We start from the raw sequence: 22,177 nt of genomic DNA, 5'->3' as shown, positions 1-22,177 counted from the left end.
CTCCGTTGGCTTTTTCCCCCCCTCCTTCTCCAAATGTTTTATAATGATGTTAAATTGATTAGTGTTGTTATGAAACTAAACTGGTTTAATTTTAATTGCCAGGCGCTCCTAGTACTCACTCCCAGTTTATTTACCAGGTAGAGGACCTCCCGGTGAATGGCTTGAGGATGGTTTTCGCTTGCGTGACTTGAATACAGTCACTATGGGGGACTTGCCTGCTCGGTTGGACTGGTCTATCATGGGCTGCACTATTCTTCTCCGGGCATTAATAAACCTGTAACCAAGAAAGTAGAGTGAATCATTATTCCTTAAACAAAAACGTGGGGGTGGGGAGAGGTGGAGGAAGAGGAGAAGACGGAGCACAGCGAGAGCAAAGCTAGATCTTGGCAAAACGCTTCTCTGCACTGCTCTGTGTGCAGCTTCACATGCTACACACTCTGCAACCCTCGGTGACCTTTGAGTACACAGGCTTGGGGCTTCTGAGTTGATTCATGTTTGCCTGTTTTACCACAGTTGGACACTTCCATTTCATCTTTTCATGGGGGAATTAGCAGAGTTTTCAGGAAACAATACGAGCCACCACTCTTTTCAATTGCAAGGGGGGGAGATTTGGCGTAGAGAGCAAGATGTTCATAAGGGCATCTGTTACCTCTCCTAATTAGTGACATTTCAATCTCATGTTCTCTGACTTCTTTTTTACAATTTTTATCAAAACCTTCCCTACCTCTTGCAAACCTAATTCTATTTTAATGCCCACTATTAAGATAATGAACTGGGATGGCAGCACACCATCAAATGAGAGAATGTCTGGAGTTTATCACCACTAACTCACACTGCTGGGGACTTCAGAGAAACGCATTCCTTGTAGAGATTTCTTGGGGTGGCTTTTTTTTTTTTTTGGCTCTTTATGCAAAGTCTAAGGTCAAGGCGAGGTCACAGCTATACAGTAATTGAACTTATAATATTGCTTTCTCCAGCTAGTCCTGACCATTTATAAGAAACATCTTATCAAGACATTTAAGTCACTTCAGTGTCTTCATAAGGTTTATTTTTTACAATTTTTGCGGCCTCTTCAAAAGTGGCCAGCCACTGAAAATTTTTTAAAGTGGTTCGTACAAGCTCTACAAAGTCATGCTTGTGAAATGTCTAACTCTTAAGATCCATTTGTATTGTGTAATGCTAAGAATTACATATCAAATATAGAAAGTGAGCAGGCCATATCATATTAGCTTCTGCAAAAGTCAAGTGCTTTTAGTTAGCAACCTGGATTTGAATAGATTGGACACGAGCAGCACATAAAAAATACAATGAAAAGTTTAATAATGATTAAAGGGTCTACAGTCCAGTATGATTTTTAGTTTGTGAGTCTGCCCACTCAGAAAGGAAAATAGTTCCTAAAAACCAAACCGTTCAACATAGAGGGACGGGTTTTTAAAATAAAAATGCATGCCTCGTGACATTTTAAGATTCTCAATGTCCTATATCCTTATGTTCTTTGGTTATCAAAAAAGTAATTAAAATCAATAATGAAACTGGCATCTAACTAAAGGGATACTGTTGGTGCTTTTATTGGCAATATATATTACATCAGTTCTTGTATATGAAGTCCTTGAACTGGCTAATAAAAATATTTAAAACACAGATCTACAACAAATTGTGTTGCAAATCAGGTTATCATTATCTTGTATAAACCATGAAAATTGGAATCATGTGAGCAGAAGGTTAGATTAATTCTCCATTCTCATTATAAGCACAGGTGTAGCACAAACACCATGTGAAATAACCAATTAAAATGAAAAAAAAATCTGCTTTTTCATTAGCTGCCTTCACTGCATGACCAATTAGAAAATTATTTAATATTAATATTCCGCGTATACCAAAAGTAATTTTCATAGTAACTAACATAGGTAAGAGAGCAAAAAACAGCTCTTTATCTATGGTACTGTTCATAATCTGCAGGCTCTTAGAGGAAAGGAACTCTGATAACATTTTTTTAGAGACCTTTTAAAAACATATTATTTTGCGGATATGATTTATGCTATTTATCTAAAAATAGGAAGGGCACTTTTTAACAGATGAGAAGCCAAGGCTCAGAGAAATTAAGTGACTTATTTGAGGTCACATGTTACCCAAGAGATGTTAGTAACTTGCTGACTGACACACAGCTGGCAAATGGTAGTGAGCACCCCTCCCCCAATGTCCTGACCAGAGCATGGCCACTATTGTGCCACCCATCTAGAATATTCTGGACTAAATAGATATCTAAAAATGAGCTGGTTTTGAGCCAATCACCGCTGGCAACGACCCTACTGTTGAGTCTGGGAATAGGCATGACTGAACATTTTGTAGACTAGGAATTGTGATGACTGTACTGTTTGTGCATATGGACAAAGATAAGGCTACGCATTAGAAGATTCAGTGACTTATCTGTATTCCAAAGCTTGCTTCCTTCACACTCATACATTCAGATTTCCAAAGACCAGTTCATAAGAACCAACTCAGGTGTGAATCCATGACTATTAAACCCATGGAATCACAGAAAAATTAAACCTCAGGTTTGAAATGGGATTTCACTGTCACCTACGTTGGTCACTGACATGAATCACCTCTATGATCTCCCCACCAAGTAGATAGGTAGCCTCTTCTGGGCTGTTTCTAATAAAGCATTTGCCCCCTTACCTGAAAGTCCATAGATGTGTGGACAGCCTTCTACTAGACGGTTTTGCATTACTCGATCTAAACTCGTTTCACCAGGACAACTCCTTGGGGGTAATTTAAACCATTTCTAATCTCACTTCTTCAGGACAGCCTTCAAATATTTAAACTGTAGCCATCATGCCCCATAGGCTTCTCCCCTCTTCTCCTTAGGTTGAACATCCATGATCCTTAACAAGTTCCTCCTAGAATGTAAGTTCTTCTTGGGTTTTGAGTCCACTCACCACCTGGGCCACACTCTGCTCAATATGCTGAGGTTTGTCTGTGTGCCTCCAGAGGTCTTCAGGTGACAGCATTAAATGCAGTTACCCCACACCTGCTCCAGTCCCCATCTAGAGAGCAAATACCTCATCACACAGCCTCTTAGCTAAGGACCCACAGGTACCCAGGTGCTATGTTCCTCTCTTTTGGTGGCAATAACCATTTGTTGTTACGGACAACACAGATGCAGGCTCTCTATAGCCTATGTAGATATAAAGGTGAGAATCCTTTCATTTAATAAAATCAAAATTGAAACAACTGAAAACCTCAGAACCCCTAATCACTTTGTCCAAACTGTTTGACCTCATCAGTAGGTACGCTTAGAAGTTCTCGCTTTTGAAAACTAATTTAAAACAATTTTGTACTATAATGAACATTATCAATACATATAGGACATCGTACACTCTCAGAATCTTATTGGATTATGCTTCCTATACTTACATGAAACACGGATAATATTATCTGGGGTCATGGTGGACATCATTATCTGAAAATAACTAAGTAAATAGCAAAAGATTTTATTTTTTAAGACAACATCATCTTTTCAATTTTAAAACTGTCTCAACATTTGGTTCTCTTTAGGGTATTTTATCCTACTATCTTCTATATATTTCCTTGGGAATTATGCTACATACAGTAAAGCCATGTGTTTAGATGGCTTCGGAGTGAATTCAGATACAAAAACATTTTCCTTCTGGGCAAAGTAATAAAATGACATTCTTGCTCCTCCCACTATAAGTCAAGCAGAGGTCAGTTCCCCCATCCCTGTATCTGTTTAAATAAACTGGTCCAGCTGTTTGTTTCTAAAATGCCCTCTGACCTTGCGTGTCATCCTCCCCGCTTTTGTGACAGAATGCTTTACTTTCCATTGTGGAAGATTCTAAATTATCAAATTTTCTAAACACTGAACCAAAAAAAGACCTTTGGATTTTATGTAAACTTACATGAACATATTCCCTTCTTAAAACACTCATTTCAAGAAGCATCAGTAAAATAGTTATTTCAAGCTCATGTGTGTGTTCAAATATATATCTATATTTATGTCTGAATACATAAATATATATTAGAACTTCAACATAAGAAGAAACAATGTTTTTGAAGAGAAATGAGAAAGAGAATGATAAAATTCCAGTTTGAATGCTCCACAAAAAAATCTATTCTCCAACAACCATAAAATAGTTTAAGATAAAATGTATCCATGAAATATATACAATCTTTAGTATTTTCCATATTAATATGGTCTCTTTCAAACGTTTGTTAGTTTAAAGATGTAAGAGAAGACTTTTAAAATTTTTGCAATTGATGTCCAAACATTATAGCCCTTAAAACTTAGATGTACAGTGTCAGGAATACATGACAACAGGACATTTCTTCTTACTCATTAAAATCGTTTCACGCCTTGGTTTAATAGACTGTGTCTCAAATTTGCCACAAATTGGGCATTTAAAAAGGTAAACTTTTTAATTAAGTAGAAGGCCAGGAAACATCCTGTTTGCCTTTCCATATTACATTCCGAACATCAAGGTATATTTTTTTATAAATCCCATTTTGCTTTGAAAACAATGTTCTTTTGTGAAGTACTTTTTAGAAAACTGGACACTCTGTAGGTGGCAGAAGACTGAATTAGGGAAAGAATTCTTATATTTCTTTTTTTCACAGCATCATGGATTAAAATTTCTTCCTGTGTCACCAAACTATCTCCTTTCTCAAAACAAGACGTTTTACAAAGGAAAGGAAGAAAATGGATTGGCCTTCCAGCTTTGTTCCATGTCAACATAAACAGAGACATAGTTCTTTTTACCTAGTTAGTCGTTTAGAACCAGAGTCCTAGTATGGGAAAATGGGAGGTTGGAAGGAGAGAAGATCTTCCAAAGTGGGATCATCTCAAAATTGAATTTAATCCTTTGCATTTTTAAAATAGGCATCAGGCAAGGAGAATGGGAGATGAATTCTGAGTTATGCTAAAATAAATATAGTAAGTTTTCCTTTATTCTCTCTTTTCCTTGCCCCCTACATGTTTGTTTATCATCGGACTTCAACATTTTTTTCATTCTGCTAATTCCACCAGTCTCTTTTCATTCTCACTCTTTGAATACCTGAAGAGTTTTCTGACCTAGATCTTGTAGAACAGCTTTCTAAAGCTGACCTTTGTCCTTCAGTTTATCTTCTACTTCTTGCCCTGGTTACTTCCCACAAAACTGGATGGCTAAGTTTAGTGTCCTCTTCGTGAGAACCAGGAAGGGTGGAGAGATCACAGAGGGCATCCATCAGAACCAAAGACAGGGTACGTTTTCCCTGTTCCACAGACAACATTTTCCACACAGCTTTCCCCTTTTCCTGTATTCTTATGCCCTTTGTCTTCCTCGTACAGCTCTCTGTAATATTAACAATACTAAGGAAAAATGACTTGCTCACCTTCGGAGATAGGATTTTCACCCTTACTCAATTAATTCTGTTCCTCAGTGTTTACCACCTCCTTGTTCACTGATGATTAAGGGGAGCCCACAGCATTACTTTAGCATGCCAGAGCCAACTCAGTGAACCACATAAAATCAAAATGCTGTTGTTTCTAAACAATGACAGGACTCTCAGTCATCCCTACAGTGTTTCTTGCCAACTAGGCTCAGTAATAGTCAGCAGGAGGTAGCTACCCATTTAAGTGTGGAGAAATACCATTTTACAATACCCTCCTATGTCCAAGGAGCAAAAATTATCGACTTGATATTAAAGAGAAGATTTCATTAAATAGCAAGATGTGTTAGTAAAGATGCCTTCTATACTTACACTATCCATTAAATAAAGTATTAGTCACAGTCATCTTTGATTAATATTGAGGTAAACTTAGGAAAACCTACATACATACTTCATAAAAATTAATACCATGCATTCTTTTTTTGTTAAAATTTTTTGATGTTAATTTTGACAGAGACAGAGAGAGACGGAGCATGAGAGGGAGAGGGGCAGAGAGAGAGGGAGAGGGGCAGAGAGAGAGGGAGACCCAGAATTTGAAGCAGGCTCCAGGCTCCGAGTTGTCAGCACAGAGCCCGACGCCGGGCCAGAACTCATGAACTGTGAGATCATGACCTGAGCCGAAGCCGGACGCTCAACCAACTGAGCCACCCAGGCGCCCCTAAATTAATACCATGCATTCTTAAGAATAAGTCCTGGTGATTTCTACACACACTATTCTTTATCAACTAAAAATAAAATAAAATTATTACATGCTGTAAATAATATTTAATCAACATAAAATTCATGTAGGTAATCTCTATAAATATTTTTATAGAGTTTAAGACTTGTGAAAAATCTTCAAATATAAAATTTCACATTGGAAGCTAGTTGCTGAATTCCAGAATTTTGTCCTTTTTCTCCTTATTCTATTCCATGAGTTTCTTTCCTAGTATTTCTTTCAACTTCATCACAATCATTTAAATAAAAGTATATATACTATATATTTTTAAAGTCAGCATTTCCTAACAACCTGAAGGCCTCTTTTATAAACGAACCCTTCAGGGAATGAGTTCTAGCCATCTCTCAAATAACTCTCTGTTCTTTTAAATAAAAATCAACTTCAAAATCTTTTGTTGGATTTCTTCATTTTAGATTTACATTTACTTATTGAATTTAATGATCCATAACTGGCAGTCTTCAGGGTCCAAGCCTCCTACACTCCCTTTCTCTGTGAAATAAGATTTCATAAAACACTATTTTAAGACACTCAAGAAAGTTGACTCCATCTCAAGTCAAACCTTATGAAATCATGTTTTTGGCACCTTTTTCCAGTTTCTCAACCTCCTCCGAATCCAACAGTTCCAGGACTGCAATACATCATCTGTGTGCTGAGGGCGGGGGGAAGGGGGTAGACAGGAGGGAGAAGGGGGCACATGCTCTGCTCTTCATCCCTTCTAGAAACAGAATATTGAAATTTCCTCGAATCACAATAAGCCCATCAATCGGCAGTCTGTAGAAGGTTCCCCTTCTCTAGCAGCGAAGGGTGTATTTGTCAAATTATTTTAGAAATAGCTTACGTTGTCTAAGACCACTGAGGAAGTTGATTGCATATAAAATTTTCCTCAAAGCCACTAGTGAAAAAAATCACTAATTATTTGAAAATTATACTGCAGAGTAATAACAAGCCCATGTATTAAATGTTGGAGTAACTTTCAAATACTTCATCGCTTCATTATATATAATGGGGAAGTTTTCCTTGAAAGCAAATTATAAAATGATTTTTTATTAAAAAATATATATATAAGCTTGCTAAATGCTTTAATCTGACCTGAATTCAAAGCAAGGGGGGGGGGAGGGTCTTTTAGTGGCAGATCTCTGTTTCTTCTGCTACTACCCATGACTTTCTAGATCACTGAAGCACTAGGCTCCGAACTCAGTGGAATAAATTGTGGGGATACCCTGCCAGACCTAGCATAAGGAATACCCAACAGTTTAAAAATATCTTAAGTATGCACTGATATAAAACATACGTAATAAAATATTTATGCAGTATTTACTTAAATGTGACAATTTGCCAAAGTTGAGTTTGTATAATTGCACAAATATAAGAGAAATAGTGCTTTGCTTAAGGTGTATGGAATTAAGATGATTATTATCGCAACGAAGGAGTGATAGGAAAACCTAGGATAACAAAACCTTCCGTAGTAATGAAAAACTAAAATAGGTATAATATATTCAAAGAATAGATGTGTCTCTCTTTGGTCTAAGCTGAACCATTTTTCATTTAAATTCTAATTTTCCCGTATTTTACAAAAAGTAAGTAAAATCGCATCTAACTAAACGTCCCTTAAACATTACAGAATAAATAGGTTTATTTAAAACACATCCTAATTTTCTGCCAATCTCCATTCTTTTTTTATAAATGTTTTCATTTATTTTTGAGAGAGAGAGAGAGTGAGAGAGAGCGAGAATGAATGGGGGAGGGGCATAGAGAGGGAGACACAGAATCCGAAGCAGGCTCCAGGCTCTGAGCTGTCAGCACAGAGCCTGATGTGGGGGGCTTGAACCCACAAACCAGTGAGATCACGACCTGAGCAGAAGTTGGCCACTTAACTGACTGAGCCACCCAGGTGCCCCAGCCAATCTCCATTCTAAGTAGGATGACCACATAATTTATCATGTAAGCTGAGACACTTTTGAGAGTAAACGGACACTATTAACAATTAGGCTGGACAATAGGCATCAACCACGAATATTCCAGGCAGTTGGGGTGTGTGGCCACCCTAATCACCAAATACGCACTTTTTTTTCCAAATAAAACTTCCCCTGCGAGATTGGAATTGAAACCCTCTTGTGTGAGAATGGTGGCCGACCCTGGCGTATATAAGGTGTCACAGAACCCCAATACCACCTGGGAGTGTCTCTGAGCTCTTTCCTTTCTGGAGGATCTCTCCTTTAGTTGCCTCAGCTCCCTAAGACTTCACTAGTCCAAAAGCTTCCCAGACCTGGAATCTCCACTCCAAGGGAGAGACCAAGGGAGGATATCTCAAAATTCAGCTTGATTTCTGCTTTCACTTGGTCACAGGTTAGACTACAGAATGGCACAGTGAAGGTGACTTGACTGGAGTAGAGGCCTGTGTCTATCTATCCCTTAGAAGGCTCACTATAATTCCTGTTTTAATCAGTAAAGCTTAAAACCCGAGTTCCATGTAACGTGTATCAATATGAAATCCATAGGATTTAAATACAAATGGAACCAACTATACTAAAAGGCAGAAATCTCTCAGTTGAGGTATATGACAAAATTGTTCAAATGAAGGCAGTAAACTAATAAAATGACCTCCTCTTGGAACTTGTCAAATCTCTGGAAAATGCTTGTGGTCATCTAAGTCACACTGAGGGAAGTTTGGAGACTGTGCGTTTCACTTGAGTGGCTATCCTTTTCTTTGAACAGTATCACTCATCACTATTACAGTCAAGACACTGGCCAAGGACAGGGAGAGTTACAGCGGCATCTAGGGAGAAGAGTGTGAGAACTGAGTAGGAAAAATTGCCACTCGCTGCTCTGAGGTCATAGTTGTGTTTAGGTGCTAGAGCTGTGATGACCCAAGTGACTTCATGCCTATGAAAGGAGCTTTCTTTGCAAATTTAAAACCTAAGACAAGGGTTTGTTGAGATACTGTCGTTAGGATTCTCAAAAATACCTAACGGTCCAAAGACTTGTACACGAATGCTTATAGCAACAAAAGGTGGACACACACCCAAGGTCCACCAACTGATGAATGCAGAAACAAAATGTGGTCCATCCAGACAATGAAACATTCTTCAGCCGTAAAGGGAATGAAGCACTACTACCTGCTACATGGAGGAAGCTTGAAAACAACATGCTAGGTGAAAGGAGCCAGTCACAAAAGGCCACATGTTCACATGATGACATTTAGGAGAAATGTCCAGAATTGGCAAATCTTCAGAGACAGAAAGTGGATTAGTAGTAGAGTGGGGGCAGAGGTATGGGGAGGGGCAATAGCGAAAGGGTCCAGGGTTTTCTTCCTGAGGTGGTGTAAATGTCCTAAAATTGACTATGGTGACGGTTGCACAGTATCTGTGAATATACTAAAAACCATCGAATTGTATACACTTTAAATGGGTGAATTTCATGGTATGTGAATTACATCTCAATAAATCTGTTAATAATAAGTACATAATGGTGGAACAGAAGAGGTGCTGAACAAGGAACCGGCCCCATCCTTGCCTCCAATTAGCAGCATAACTTTGTAAAGCCCTGAGCCCCATCTGTCAAATGATGCATAAAATCCCATCCAGGACTTGGGCTCTGACATTCAGTGGCATGATGTTCCTAAAATTTTAATCCATGCTCCTTTTTTATAAACTTCAAAATCTCGTATCCTTTGTTATTTGGAACCCTAAAAGAAATAGCATGACTAAAATCAAAAGTTAAGTCTCAGTAGGCTTTTTTATACTACTACATTCACTCAAAATGACTCTGATGTGCCTTTTCTGGCCCCTAGTCCCTCTTGGCCCCCACTTGGCCCTAAGGACGGGAATCTCTGCCATAACCTATTGTACTTTCCTTTCTGTAAACAGTACTGCCAGGTGACCAGCCGTGGGAGCTGAGATCTGACATCTTTGGACATGTATGATTCTTTCCATTAGCTTTTTCAACATCCCCTACTCCCTGCCCTTTCCAAGCACATCTGAACTCTGACCCAAACTAGGGATCAAATAAAATCAACCAGAGCAGATGTTCAAGGGATATAGGCCAACAAACCCTGCAAGTGGACAACAACTCTCAAAAACTACCTACTTACTTACATTCAAACCAGCATTCTAGGGTAGAAAGTACTGGAAACTTAAATATATGTATTTTTAATCATATTGCATTTAACTTCCAATATACTATTCTTAAAACACAGCTTGAGCTAAGAACTCAAGACCAATAATCCCCATCAGCCTGAAAAAGTTGTGTTTGGGAAAGCAAATGCTTTTTCCCTTCTTCACTGATCAGATCTAATCTTGTGAGGCATTAGGTCCTTCAGTCACATTGGTTAAGAGGGTAAAGAGGAAAAGAAGAGCTCTCCAGGATGGAAACAGATTAAAGTTTGTTTGTTTATCTGTTATTGTTCAGGTATCAAGAGCCCGATAGTGTTCAGTATTTCCCATACTAATGGGTCAGGCTTAAAAGTGTCATAAGAATGGAAATGAAAAGGAAAACATCAATGACAGCGAAAGGCAGTGACAGGGAGAACCCTCTGTTTGCATCCATGATGTCTTTTGGAGGCTTTGTTTGTTTGTTTGGTGGCTTTTTAATGTTCCCTTCCCCCTTGAAAATTAAGAAAGAAGCAAAACAAAACCCCAGGCCTTTACACAAAGCTCTGGGTATTCACACATTGGAGCGATGCAGGCTGAATCCCTCAGAAACATTTCCTCCCCCACCCCCTATGCCCCTGGCTCCACTCCACTTTTGAGAAAATTGTTTTATTCAACGAGGAGGCAACATTTGCCCCATTTTTTAATATTTCAGGCTGATTTTTTCACCACTCAGAAATGCTGTTTGTTTTATGTGGGTGCAGCCTGAAGCAAGATGATGAGGTAAGAGAGTGGAGAGGGGTCTCTGTGGGCACAGCACGGTGGTGCTTCAGTGCTCGATGGTTAATCACCCAGCACCAGCCTCAGCAACTGTTGACACAAAATAGGTGGAGATCAGGTCTGTGCAAGCAGAAAATACCAGAAAGGCAAACTATATGTAAACACACTTAAGACAGATTTGACAAGAATAGACCTAAACCTGACTTGCTAGGAAACTCCGAATGTCTAAAGGCTTCAGGGTCCCTCTCAGCGGAGGCCCCTTCCCCTTAACAGAGTTTCCTTTGAGAAGAAAAAGAGTAACATTTGAAAAACTAAAATAAGTTTACAGAAGAGAGCTGAGACATTTGTCCCCTTGATTCACACAGTGTGGGTTTCAAATCTGCTCCTACATGCGGATTTATGTAATGTAATACACTTCTTCCACGTATATTTGGAGCAGAGCCAAATGGTGGGGGGGGGGGGGGGCTTACAACATGCACACACAACCACAATTCAAAAAGTTATTTCTCCTGACCTATAAAACTCATGCAAAGAAGCAAATGGATAATGCTTAAACAGTCTTTTAATCTTATCTAACTGACACCTGACAACCCATTACTTATAGATTATTAATGCACCCACTAAAAAGTTTGTCATGTACAAAATTACTAGAGAAAAAGATTGAACGCCTCAGGAAAAAACAAATTTTGCTGTACAATAACTTCAGAAATTTCAAGCCTATTATCTGTCATGCCCTTCATAGACTCGTAGCACACTGCTAAAAACAACTGATTTATCTTTATTATGAATCCTAAAATGACAGCACACATGTTTTTCATGTCTTGTGATAATGTTTAATTTCATCCAGTTTTTATTTTACAGAGCTTGATTTGCTTATTTAAGATGAAGAAAAGTAGTAACTTTTTAATTAATTTCCCTGGTTGTCTCTTTATCAAAGGACATGGGTTTTTGTTTTTTGTTTTTTTTTTTTTCTAGTCCTCGTGTAAAGCTGGAATCAGAGCCAGTTTCAGCGCGATCACCTTGCTTCTCTTTGGTTTGCAGTACTATGGAGTCTAAAATAGTAAAGCTGGGTGTGCCTGGGTGGCTCAGTCGGTCTCAGCTCAGGTCATGATCTCACAGTTCATTAGTTCAAGCCCCACGTCAGGCTCTGCGCTGACGGTGTGGAGCCTGCTTGGGATTCTCTCTCTCTCTCTCTCTCTCTGCCTCTCCCCTACACTCTCTCTCTCTCAAAATAAATGAATAAACTTTAAAATAAAATAGTAGACCTGGAAGAGGCACTGGGTCCCACCAATGTGGTCCATTTTAGCAGCAGAAGCTGTCACCGGTCAAAATGGAGTGACTTGATCAAGGACACGTATGTGATTGATGAGGAGTGGGGAAGGCAGCTGAAATGTTTTGGCTCAAAATGTTCTTTCTCTTGCATATTCCCTCCCCTTACTTGCCCTGTATAAACTGTATCCTGTCCTGAGGCTTACAGGGCAGTTTGTTCCTTACCCACCTGTGGATGCCAGGCTCTTCCCCCTTGATCCATGATGCCTCTCAGCCCCCTCACTTCCCACGCTGTCTACAAGCAAATGGGAGTCAGGTCCTGCTCTGCCAGGTTGCATGACACACAGGCAGATTTCTTCCATCTCTCTGACCAGATAATTGTGCCAAGACACCGAAAACAACAAATCTGGCTTCATTAGGACTCACAACAAGTCCTGCTGACCTACATACCATGTTCAAAGTCAACCACCAACCACTGGTTTCACAGCTTTGAAAGGGACCACGGACATTCAGAAACACTGGGCTTAGGATGGATAAATCAGTCTCCTAACTCACTCACTTGCACCCCAGCCCTCAGTTGTCCTGAAGTACCTGCTCAGGTCGTACGGCCTCTCAAGGCATCACACTCCTGCCTTGTCCTGAAAAGCTCAGAAACGGTCTTTGGATGCTGGCTGGAGGAGAAACGGCAGTTACACTGAGGAGGATTGGGACTTTAAGTCCATCTTCCTTCATCCCACCCCTTCCCCTTTCTTTTCTCACCCAGACTCAGGGCCCCATGGGAGAAGGGGCAGAGTTTTCCGCCCAGTGCCGCTGGGGGCCACCACCTACTTGGTGAGGGGTTTCCACCTTTCACAGTACTCACAGTGGGATTTTACACAGTGTGGGGAAGCTCAGAGTAAACTTACTGTGTAAAACTTACAACAAAGTATATTTAACAGACTGCAGAGTCATTTTCAAAGAGGATTGTTTGCTGGAAATTTTTAGAATCTGCAGACAAAAGCAGCGTCTCTGTTGAACTCCTAAGACTCTCTGACATGACAATACCTGAAGGTTTCTAAATTCACAGCTCTTTTCCCTGCGAGCTATTTGCTCAGCTTTCCTAATAATACCCTGCCTGCCTGGCACCTTGCCAGTTCTGTCTCGGGCAATATGCAAGCTAAACATTTTTTGACTGATTTCAATATTTTTCTTACGAGCAACTAGACAGTATTTTATCTAGTGAGTATTACTGATTGCTATAATCTAAGCCCACAGTAAGTGCCCGTAAAGGTAATATTATTAGAATTGACACTCAAGGTGAAAAGCATAGCAATTAACTGGGGCTTGGAGAACAACAACCCATTCTGTAACATGCTGCAGACTTATTCTATTTATATTTCTCCTTCTTCTTTCAAAAATATTGCACCTGTTACTCCATTGATCAGTTAGGAAGCCTACCTTAAATGTAGGTTACCCTGAAGTTCTCAAGGGAAAAAGTTAAACCACCTGCTTAATAAAATTACCTTTTGTGTGTGAAGTTGTTCCATCCCTAGGTGATTTCTAGGCAAAGAAAATCACTATACACCCTGCACTTTCATTTTGCAGTTGAATAACAAACAAATGACCCAGTGCTTCTTGCATGGTGCACTGTTTTTTACATCTGTTTTCCTTGCTTTTGTGTCATGCCTCTGTTTAGCTTTATTGACAAAACAATCTGTGCCTAATGTTTAAACAACATCTGTAAAATGTATTATTAAATTATGTTGGAAGAAAAAGCAGAGCAATTCTATGAAACCCTATGACCCCCTATTGATTTTTAGATCGCAGAAGTTGAAAGGATAATTTGTGAATGTTTTAACATTTACATCTACACAGGTACCTATATTTATAGAATCTTTGATTACTTATAAAAGTATTTGCTACAGTATTACCATAACTCAGAAAAAAACCTGACCTTTAACAGTTGAATCTGTTTATTAAAAGGGAGATCCTATTTTTTAAAAAAATAAGTTCACATTTTTACCCGCCAGTGGCATAAATCTCTAAGGATAACATACTTCTCCTCTCCCCCCCCCCCCCCCCCCGGTAATAAATGGGAAGTGATGCCTGAATGCTTTGCAGTTTTGAAGGCAATAAATGAAGTAACTAGGAAAATCTGGTATATGTACTAAATCTGAGAACTACAGAGCTGTGATAGTTCTGTAAAGTGTCACCTCAGATGTTAGGATGCTTCCTGGAATTTTATGCACCCAACTGACATAGAGTGATTTTTCTTTCTGCATACACACTGTATTTCACATACACTATATATTTTGCACCTAAAATCCATATTGCCTTCTCAGAGCATAAAGAAATAATCATTTAACATTAGGCCTTAATGGGAAAGTGTTTGGATGAATAGTAGTAAACAAAGACACTGTCAAATTTATTCAATACACCCTAGGCTAGAACTCTGCTGAGGCAGAGTATGTCTGAGGCATCGGGCAAGTAAGATACAACCACCGGCCCAGGTCTGCATCATATGGAATGCCCAGGTCTGCAACACTGCTGTGAAGACACAGAAGGGAGTCTTTATCCGGCCATTCTACGCTCATATTTCCAAATTAAGAAATAAAGTTGGTATATTCGGGAGAAAAAAGAACCAAGTATTGATTAACCTTGTGTGTGTGTGTGTGTGTGTGTGTGTGTGTGTGTGTGTGTGTGTTTTCTTTAAAGTTCTGCCTAAATAATTAAAGACCTAAACGACCATCTCAGAATTCAAGAAGTTTCTGCTTAAATGACTAAAATGCTCGACATATTACTAATATGTTTTCACAGAAGTAATTTTCACAACCACCACAACAATGAAAAAACAGGAAGCAAAAGCTCCAAATGCTATTATTTCTCATTTTTGGATCAAATCATAACTGGGAGTGAGAAAGCAAAGAGAGAAGAATACATGAGTCAATGGCACGTATTATATTTCAAAAATTACTAAGCTTTTAAGTCTAAGTCTATCACAGCATGCTAGATTGAAATGTTTAGGCAATTAGTTATGGAAGTCAATTTTTTAAAAAACACAGTTGCCTCAGATACTTAGATAATGAAGGTAAAAATATTTTCACCCAAATTATTTGCATAATTGCCTCAATTCTCAAAAAATTTGTTGGCGTAGACTTGTCCTACAATGTCTCATCTGATAAATTTCACATTCCATCCCTGGGCCCAGTTCCTATAAGCAAAATAGCAACCGTTTCAAGATCCCTCCTCTCTGTCTTCATTCTGACAAGTAGATCAACTATAAGAGTGACAATGGTTGTTTCTTGTAATCCAAATTTTCTTTTAATTAATCGAATCTGTCTTGTTGTTTTCCATTTACAGTCTCCCTATTGTCTCCCCTCCCCCCAGATTCCATCTGCTTTGGCCTTAGCCAAGGCAGGTAGTTTGTATCACTTGTGGCAATTAGAGAAGATCAGTTCAGCAATGGAATGAAAGAGCCATTACAATACACCAAACTTTTCTCATCTCATTTTTCAATCAAAACTGAACTGAAAGCTGCATTGGCCAGGGTTTCTATGACAAGCTAACAACTAGACACGAGTTTCTATTTTTCACTTTCATATTGTGTGCTTCGATACATTATGTTGCTGCCAATAATTATGACTGATCTACACCCAACCTGCCCTTCAGCATTTTATTAAATCTCTCCAGCAGTGACTCATAGTTCGTACATGTGTGTTAACAAGTTTTAAGAAACCCAAGAAGGAAGACACACATTTTTAAATGTTGTGGCTAAATGAAGTGAAGGGGAAATGTTAAAATACTAATGACGATTTTCTTTTAATTATGATTTCTAGAAGGAAGTAACTTGGGCTTGATATCCAACACAGGAAAAATGTTTACAGGCTCTCAAAAAAGCTCTGCGTAATTTTTTATTATGAGAAAGGAAAATGAAAACCCTTTAGTGGTTATGCTGTTGCTAGTCTGCAAGTATACCATAGTTTAAGATGCTCTGACATCTTCGGTTTTCATCCAGCATCATCTAGGTTTCCCCATTCTTCCAACCTATTTCCTACTCAAAGCCTATAAACAAAAAAATAAATCTATTATCAGCTCCTCAAAAGCTGAAGGCTTGGATGATAATTAATAAACCATTAGAAACTCAAAGCAAACACGGGAATGGCATTATTCATCAAACTTAGGCGAAACAATCTCTCTTAAAACTTTTACTTACTTGAGGGGAATTCTCTACCACCTAGCTGTTAGAATTGAGACAGTTGCCAAATGCAAAACAATGAAGTACAAGCAAAAGTCACTTCTAACTCCACACAGAAGTCGAGAGAACACAGGCACAGTACACAGTGCCAGCTGAGGTCAGAATCGTGTTTACATTGCGCGTAACTAAAAGTGATCTGTATGTTCGTACCTGGGCAGAACTGAGTTATCAGTGTGAAGTTTATAGTAGGTCTGCACATACTCTGGAAAGTAGTTTAACTTTTTTAAGTTCCCTCTTTTCCTCTTCTAATTGCAAAACCGAGGAAGTTGCTTTATGACCACTGTATAGAACCTAGGAAAATGACAATTGCATACTGTCTGGTGTCACAGGAATGCCTGCCTGCCTGTGCATCCACAGGAAATAGCCCTTAAGTTGGTCCACCTGTGGAAAGCAAGTTGTATTGGAATTTGTTCACCGGTAACAATGTTTACGGAGGGAGTTTGCTAGCAACACTGAAGAGGAAGAGAGATGCCGTGTGTGATAGGTCACCTGAGTGGCAGCGCTTTCGCCTTCCTTGATTAGAGTTCGCCCTGCCACTCCTTGGCCCTCGGATGGGAACATTTCCCAGGGAAATACATTTGTACAGCCTCCATTGTATTAAAATTACATCATCAGTTTAACCTCGAAAATATATTTGAATTCAGACGTGCGTGCAAAATGGATGGTCTATCCTATAACACTGTCCAGGATGATCTGAAGACCAAGTTCAAATATATAGTATCAACAGTCTTGAAAATGAAGATACAATAGCAGGTACAAGGCAAACAAAAAAATCTCCGCAGTGACACCCTCGTAGCAACACATTTAGGTATAGTATGGCTTCCATTGGCTCCCTACCCATTTGGCTAAAGGGCTGCAAAAATTGATCTCCCAAGGCTGCGGTAAGGTCATAGAAATTGATAACCCTTACAAGCAATGCTTATGTGAGTCTGTCTGCGTCTTGCAGATAGTGCACTTTGTAAATTAATCCTCCAAAGGCAAATATATTGTAAGTAGCTTGTTATCTCTAAAATACTAAATTGAAGAATACATGGGATTATATTGACAGAAATTATATTTTCTGTAATGGGGTTTAATATATCTGGAATCTCTCCCAAAGGCTCCCGGGCTCTCTAACAGAGAAGGGTCTGTTAATGTAGGTGCAATGGACATCAAGAACAAATTTATTCACCAAAATGGATTAGGCCATGTAAGCAGAGATTCTGTAATATTAATCTTTGACACTTACTGAACAGAAAGAAATACTTCTGTCTGCAAACTGGCACCCCCAGTTCTCCCCTTTCCCCAACCAGGCTGTGGGCCTTTTCTGGATTTTACTTCAAAGAGGATAAGGTTTCCCCATCATAAACACTAATCTAAAAATATTAGGACAATTAATTAGATACACTTAGTTTGAGAGGATATTGGATTTCGATACCCTTCAAATATGACACTAGCTCTGGGTGATTATATGAACCTGGCTTTCAGCACACTCACAAAGGGTAATAAATCATACTTTCCCAAAGCCTTGTTGCCACACCACAGTACATTGTTAGGATATTGTTGGCTAGTACTTGGTACGTAATCTCAGCTTCCCCCCAAATCAGGAATTCACACATTTACTTAGAAATAGTATTGAACAGCCCTGAAACACATCGGGTTTTGAACAGCTTCAAAGGGGAAACATAAATAATTTCTCTTTTTCCATGGACAGAGGATAGGAGGAGAGGGGACACTATCCTCAAAAGCTCAGCCCTAACAAAATAACTGCAGTTAACTATTCACTGAATTTAAAACCTGACTGATATGTGATGGTGGATTTTCTTGTTCCACAGAAACTAGGACGATGCCACTCCTTCTATTGATTATCCTAAAATGAAAAAAGCCATTTATGGAGCCACAGTGTATGCGAATTAAATACTTAACTTACATTATGCCTAAAACTCATCAATTTATAAAGGCAATGGAATGCAATGCAATGTTGGTTTTTTGGCTTGTTTTGTTTCTTTTTGGATTTTTTGGGTTTTTTTTTCTATGCTAGCCAGTGCTCTCACCTATCAGTCAACCATTTATTTTCACTTTTCTATCAAGGAGCCACCAGAGAAAACAGCAACAACTGGGTGTGTCTTGTTAATGCAAAACATGAGCTGCAGGTTGCCCAAAGCCAGATTACTTACCAATTGTTCACTTGAAGGATGGTGAGTCCCGTGTCTTGTGCCAACTGCTTTTTCTGTTCTTCAGAAGGGTAAGGGTGCTGCAAGAGAACAAAAAAAAAAAAGATAGATGTGTGCACATATACCCCGGGCAGATAGTGTAGCGCGTATCACATGTCAGGTGCGATGCTAGGTGCTAGGGATTCAATAAGAAACACATACGCTCTGTAAAAATAGTATGTGTATATCAGGCAATATTTAGGCTATTTTGTCAATAGCCTCAGTGTCTAGTGAAGATACAGTCTATAATTAAAGGTAAAAATGCTGAGGTGTGTCACTCTTATTAATGGAATACTACATCATCTAATTAATGGCAGTAAAAGACAAGCCAATTACAAAGATTAGTGAAGTGTATAAATAGCTACTTAGGATACTTGCAGAACCTTGATACTGAGTTTATCCTTTAAAGGTTTATTTGTCGCAAACACAGAAAGTTTAGAATGATCTTCACTGTATAAGATTAAAATAAGGAGAAGCCCTTTTTGATGATATAAAATCCTATCATATTGATGTAATATATTCATAGAACCACAGACTTCTAAAGCTGAACCATTTGGACCAACCGTCTCAGCTGAGGTCCCCAGTAGTTAAGCACCTTGTCAGCATGACATTTTCCCTCCAAAACACCATATTGCCAGATGCAAATATCAAAATTAGAGTGGGTGGATATTTTTGAACCACTAATCATTGCAGCTCTTCTGAAAAGCAAACAAAGGACATTCAACCAAAGTTGGTTTCCATATCTGAATGTCAACACATGCTGGGATTCTGAACACAGGCCAATACAAGGTCAAAGACCAGCATATTTTGCATGCTAAGAACAAGCCCAGCCATGTTCCTCATGAGTTAGAGTGGATAAAAAAGTATTACAGGATTAGATAATAAAATGAAACTCATACCCTCTTGAAAGAATGTTTGGAATTCTACTGAAATTAGTTTTGGCACAAATACTTTTTGTTCAGTAATGAACTATATCTAAATCTGAAATATACATTTCTAAAGCCTGGGACCTGGTATCCATCTATGGACACATTGACTAGCTTGAAACTACTGCATCCCAATAAATTCTCCCCAGATAAAAATTGTTCTAATAGTCAACCCTCTATTCTCTTATGAATGAGAAAGGGCACCCTCAACTCTCAATTTAACTATCTCTATCATTGGAAACTAAATTCTGGTCTATTGAATGTTAATTAACATAGGTTTTAATCTCATTAATAATGTCTGATTAGATGCTAAGAAGGCTTGTTAATGACCACTTTAATGCTATTATAGGTAAGTTTAAATATGTTCTATATCTGTACACGTGGGATTCGTTTGTGGAGAGCAGAGATGTAGCAATTTTTCCCATAAGCATTGTCTTTGATTGTCACTTAATCAATAAATACACAATTAGAATAAGGCTTTGCTTTCATGGAATATAGTGCCTTTCTCTAAAGAGCTCCAAGTATATTACAGGCAGGATGGTAATTAATCCCCATTATATCCCTTTGAGGGACATAAATGGAATCTATGGTCTGTCCTGTCTTACAGGTGAGGAAACTGGCCAGGGAAAGGCATGGTCAGCAGCCACATGACTCAGTGATACTTCCTGCTTCCCTTCCAGCGTCTAAGCCTCACCATGACTGAGGGATGTGGCAAATGCCTTTTGTAATCTTCATTCTTATGCCCTCCCCAAAACTTTCAGACTGCTTACCATGACCTGTAAGGCACGCCACCACCCAGCCCTGCCCACCTCTCAGACTCTGTGGCCTTTTCTTCGCCCCTGCTCCACCCCTCTGTCTGACCACACAGTCCTCCTTTCTGTTCTTCCAACACACCAACCTTGTCCCTACCCTTCAGTCGCCTGCTCCAGTGTCACTTTCTCATCTCCGCTCAAAGGCCAAGCCTTACCCATCCAGAGTCCACCAGCCCACCTTACTGCCCTCACATCGATCTTTTCCTTTTCTCCCTAATGGCAGAGCCTCACTCTCTGAAACACCTGTTCTGATGATTTGTTTCCTTTCAGTGTGCCTCTTCTCACCCATGGAGAAACTCCAAAGTCCATGACTTTCTCATTCACCATCCTCAAAGCCCCGCCTAGCGCATAACAGGAAATCAGTAAATATCTGGGAAACAAGAAGGAGGCTATGTCTTGCCATGATACACAGATACTGTCCACTCAGATGCAACATCAAAAGGTATAATAAAACTTTTTTTCAACAGCCCACAGGAGGTGTAAACAATCCAACTTGAGATCCACAACACTACTTTCCTGACTTCGTTCCTAACAGTGATATCAACCCACTCTTTTCAAATAACAGTATATAAATTTCAAAATAGGCTAAGATCATAGGTGACAATCACCCTACACAACATAATGCCAGTAATCACAGGCAAAATCTCATGACTGGATACTGAGTTAAAGGAGTCCTCTACCCTAAGGTTTAAAATATGGCTCCTGTGGCATAAAAGTTTGCCGCACAATACAAACCGTATGAACCTCTTATCCAGTGAATAGACACTGATTTAAGGTTTGATATATAGAATTTCTATGTCTACATTAGTTGAGGAACTGTTATAGGCATACATGACCCTATAGAGTGTATAAATTTATGCTGCCGCTCACTAGCTATGAGATTTTAAACAAGGGACAACTTTTCTAATCTTCAATTTTGTCTTCTGGAGTTTAAAGACCCATAACAGTTAAAAGTTACCCAGGCTGGCAATTCTTACAGATTATAAGCCTGATTTTGAAAGATGCAAATTTTAGCATCCAGCTGTTGGCACTATTTGCCATCTAAAAGTATAGACCCATGTACACAAGTCATTTCCAATCTATAACATCTTCTGTAATTTGCTTACAGTTGTTCAGGTCCTGTGGAAATCTCTTCCAGTGACTTTCAGTAGAATTAATAAATATGTCAACAATCTCTATTCACTGTAGCTGGATGGCAATACCTTTTGCCCTGCCTCGTTAGTTGTGACCTAATATTATGACCAGAACTGGATAAAAATTAATATTTATGCCATTTACCTTTAGTTACTTTGAAAATTGAGAATTGTCACAGTCATTTATTTGTGCTGTGTTTTCAAGAGTATTTTTGCATGCCTGTTTGTGAGTAAGTTTTACAATCATTCTTACAAAGCAAATGGAACTCACATTTTATTTATGCAGGTGGTGTCAGGAAAATTCTCTCTGGATCATTAAAATTACCTGAATCATTACAGCTTCAAAGAGCAATCGATGGCCCTCAAAATTTCAGCACAAATTTAGGTTGTTTCTTCACATCATGCAGTTTCTGATTTCATAATTTAAATATCATGAAACGAGAAAGTTCTTTTTTTCCTCTGTCACTTTTCATGTGATCTGATTTTAAGTAATTGGAACAAACTGTGTCTAATTTCATGCAGCATAATTGCTAGGCAGCCTCAAGCTATGGAGACCCAGCACTCCATCTCCATTAAA

At 38.9% G+C, this 22,177-nt stretch overlaps 1 protein-coding gene across 6 annotated transcripts in view; it reads right to left on the bottom strand.

Moving 5' to 3' along the window:
* MEIS1 (Meis homeobox 1) overlaps positions 1-22,177 on the bottom strand; it is a 145,244-nt gene that overhangs the window by 5,082 nt on the left and 117,985 nt on the right. For 4 of the 6 annotated variants that reach the window (XM_027072320.2, XM_053200679.1, XM_027072323.2 and 1 more), the window contains 2 exons: positions 18,694-18,770; positions 135-274 (listed from right to left, as the gene is read on the bottom strand). In XM_027072320.2, the coding sequence (XP_026928121.2) occupies positions 135-274; positions 18,694-18,770 (217 nt within the window). The remainder of the gene's footprint in view (positions 1-134; positions 275-18,693; positions 18,771-22,177) is intronic. The other 2 variants (XM_053200680.1, XM_053200682.1) reach the window with 1 other exon arrangement.

Source organism: Acinonyx jubatus, chromosome A3 (genome assembly GCF_027475565.1).
Source record: "Acinonyx jubatus isolate Ajub_Pintada_27869175 chromosome A3, VMU_Ajub_asm_v1.0, whole genome shotgun sequence".
In the NCBI taxonomy this organism is placed as follows: Eukaryota; Metazoa; Chordata; class Mammalia; order Carnivora; family Felidae; genus Acinonyx; species Acinonyx jubatus.
Note: the sequence above shows the minus strand (reverse complement) of the source record. Positions and strands in the feature narration are given on the sequence as shown.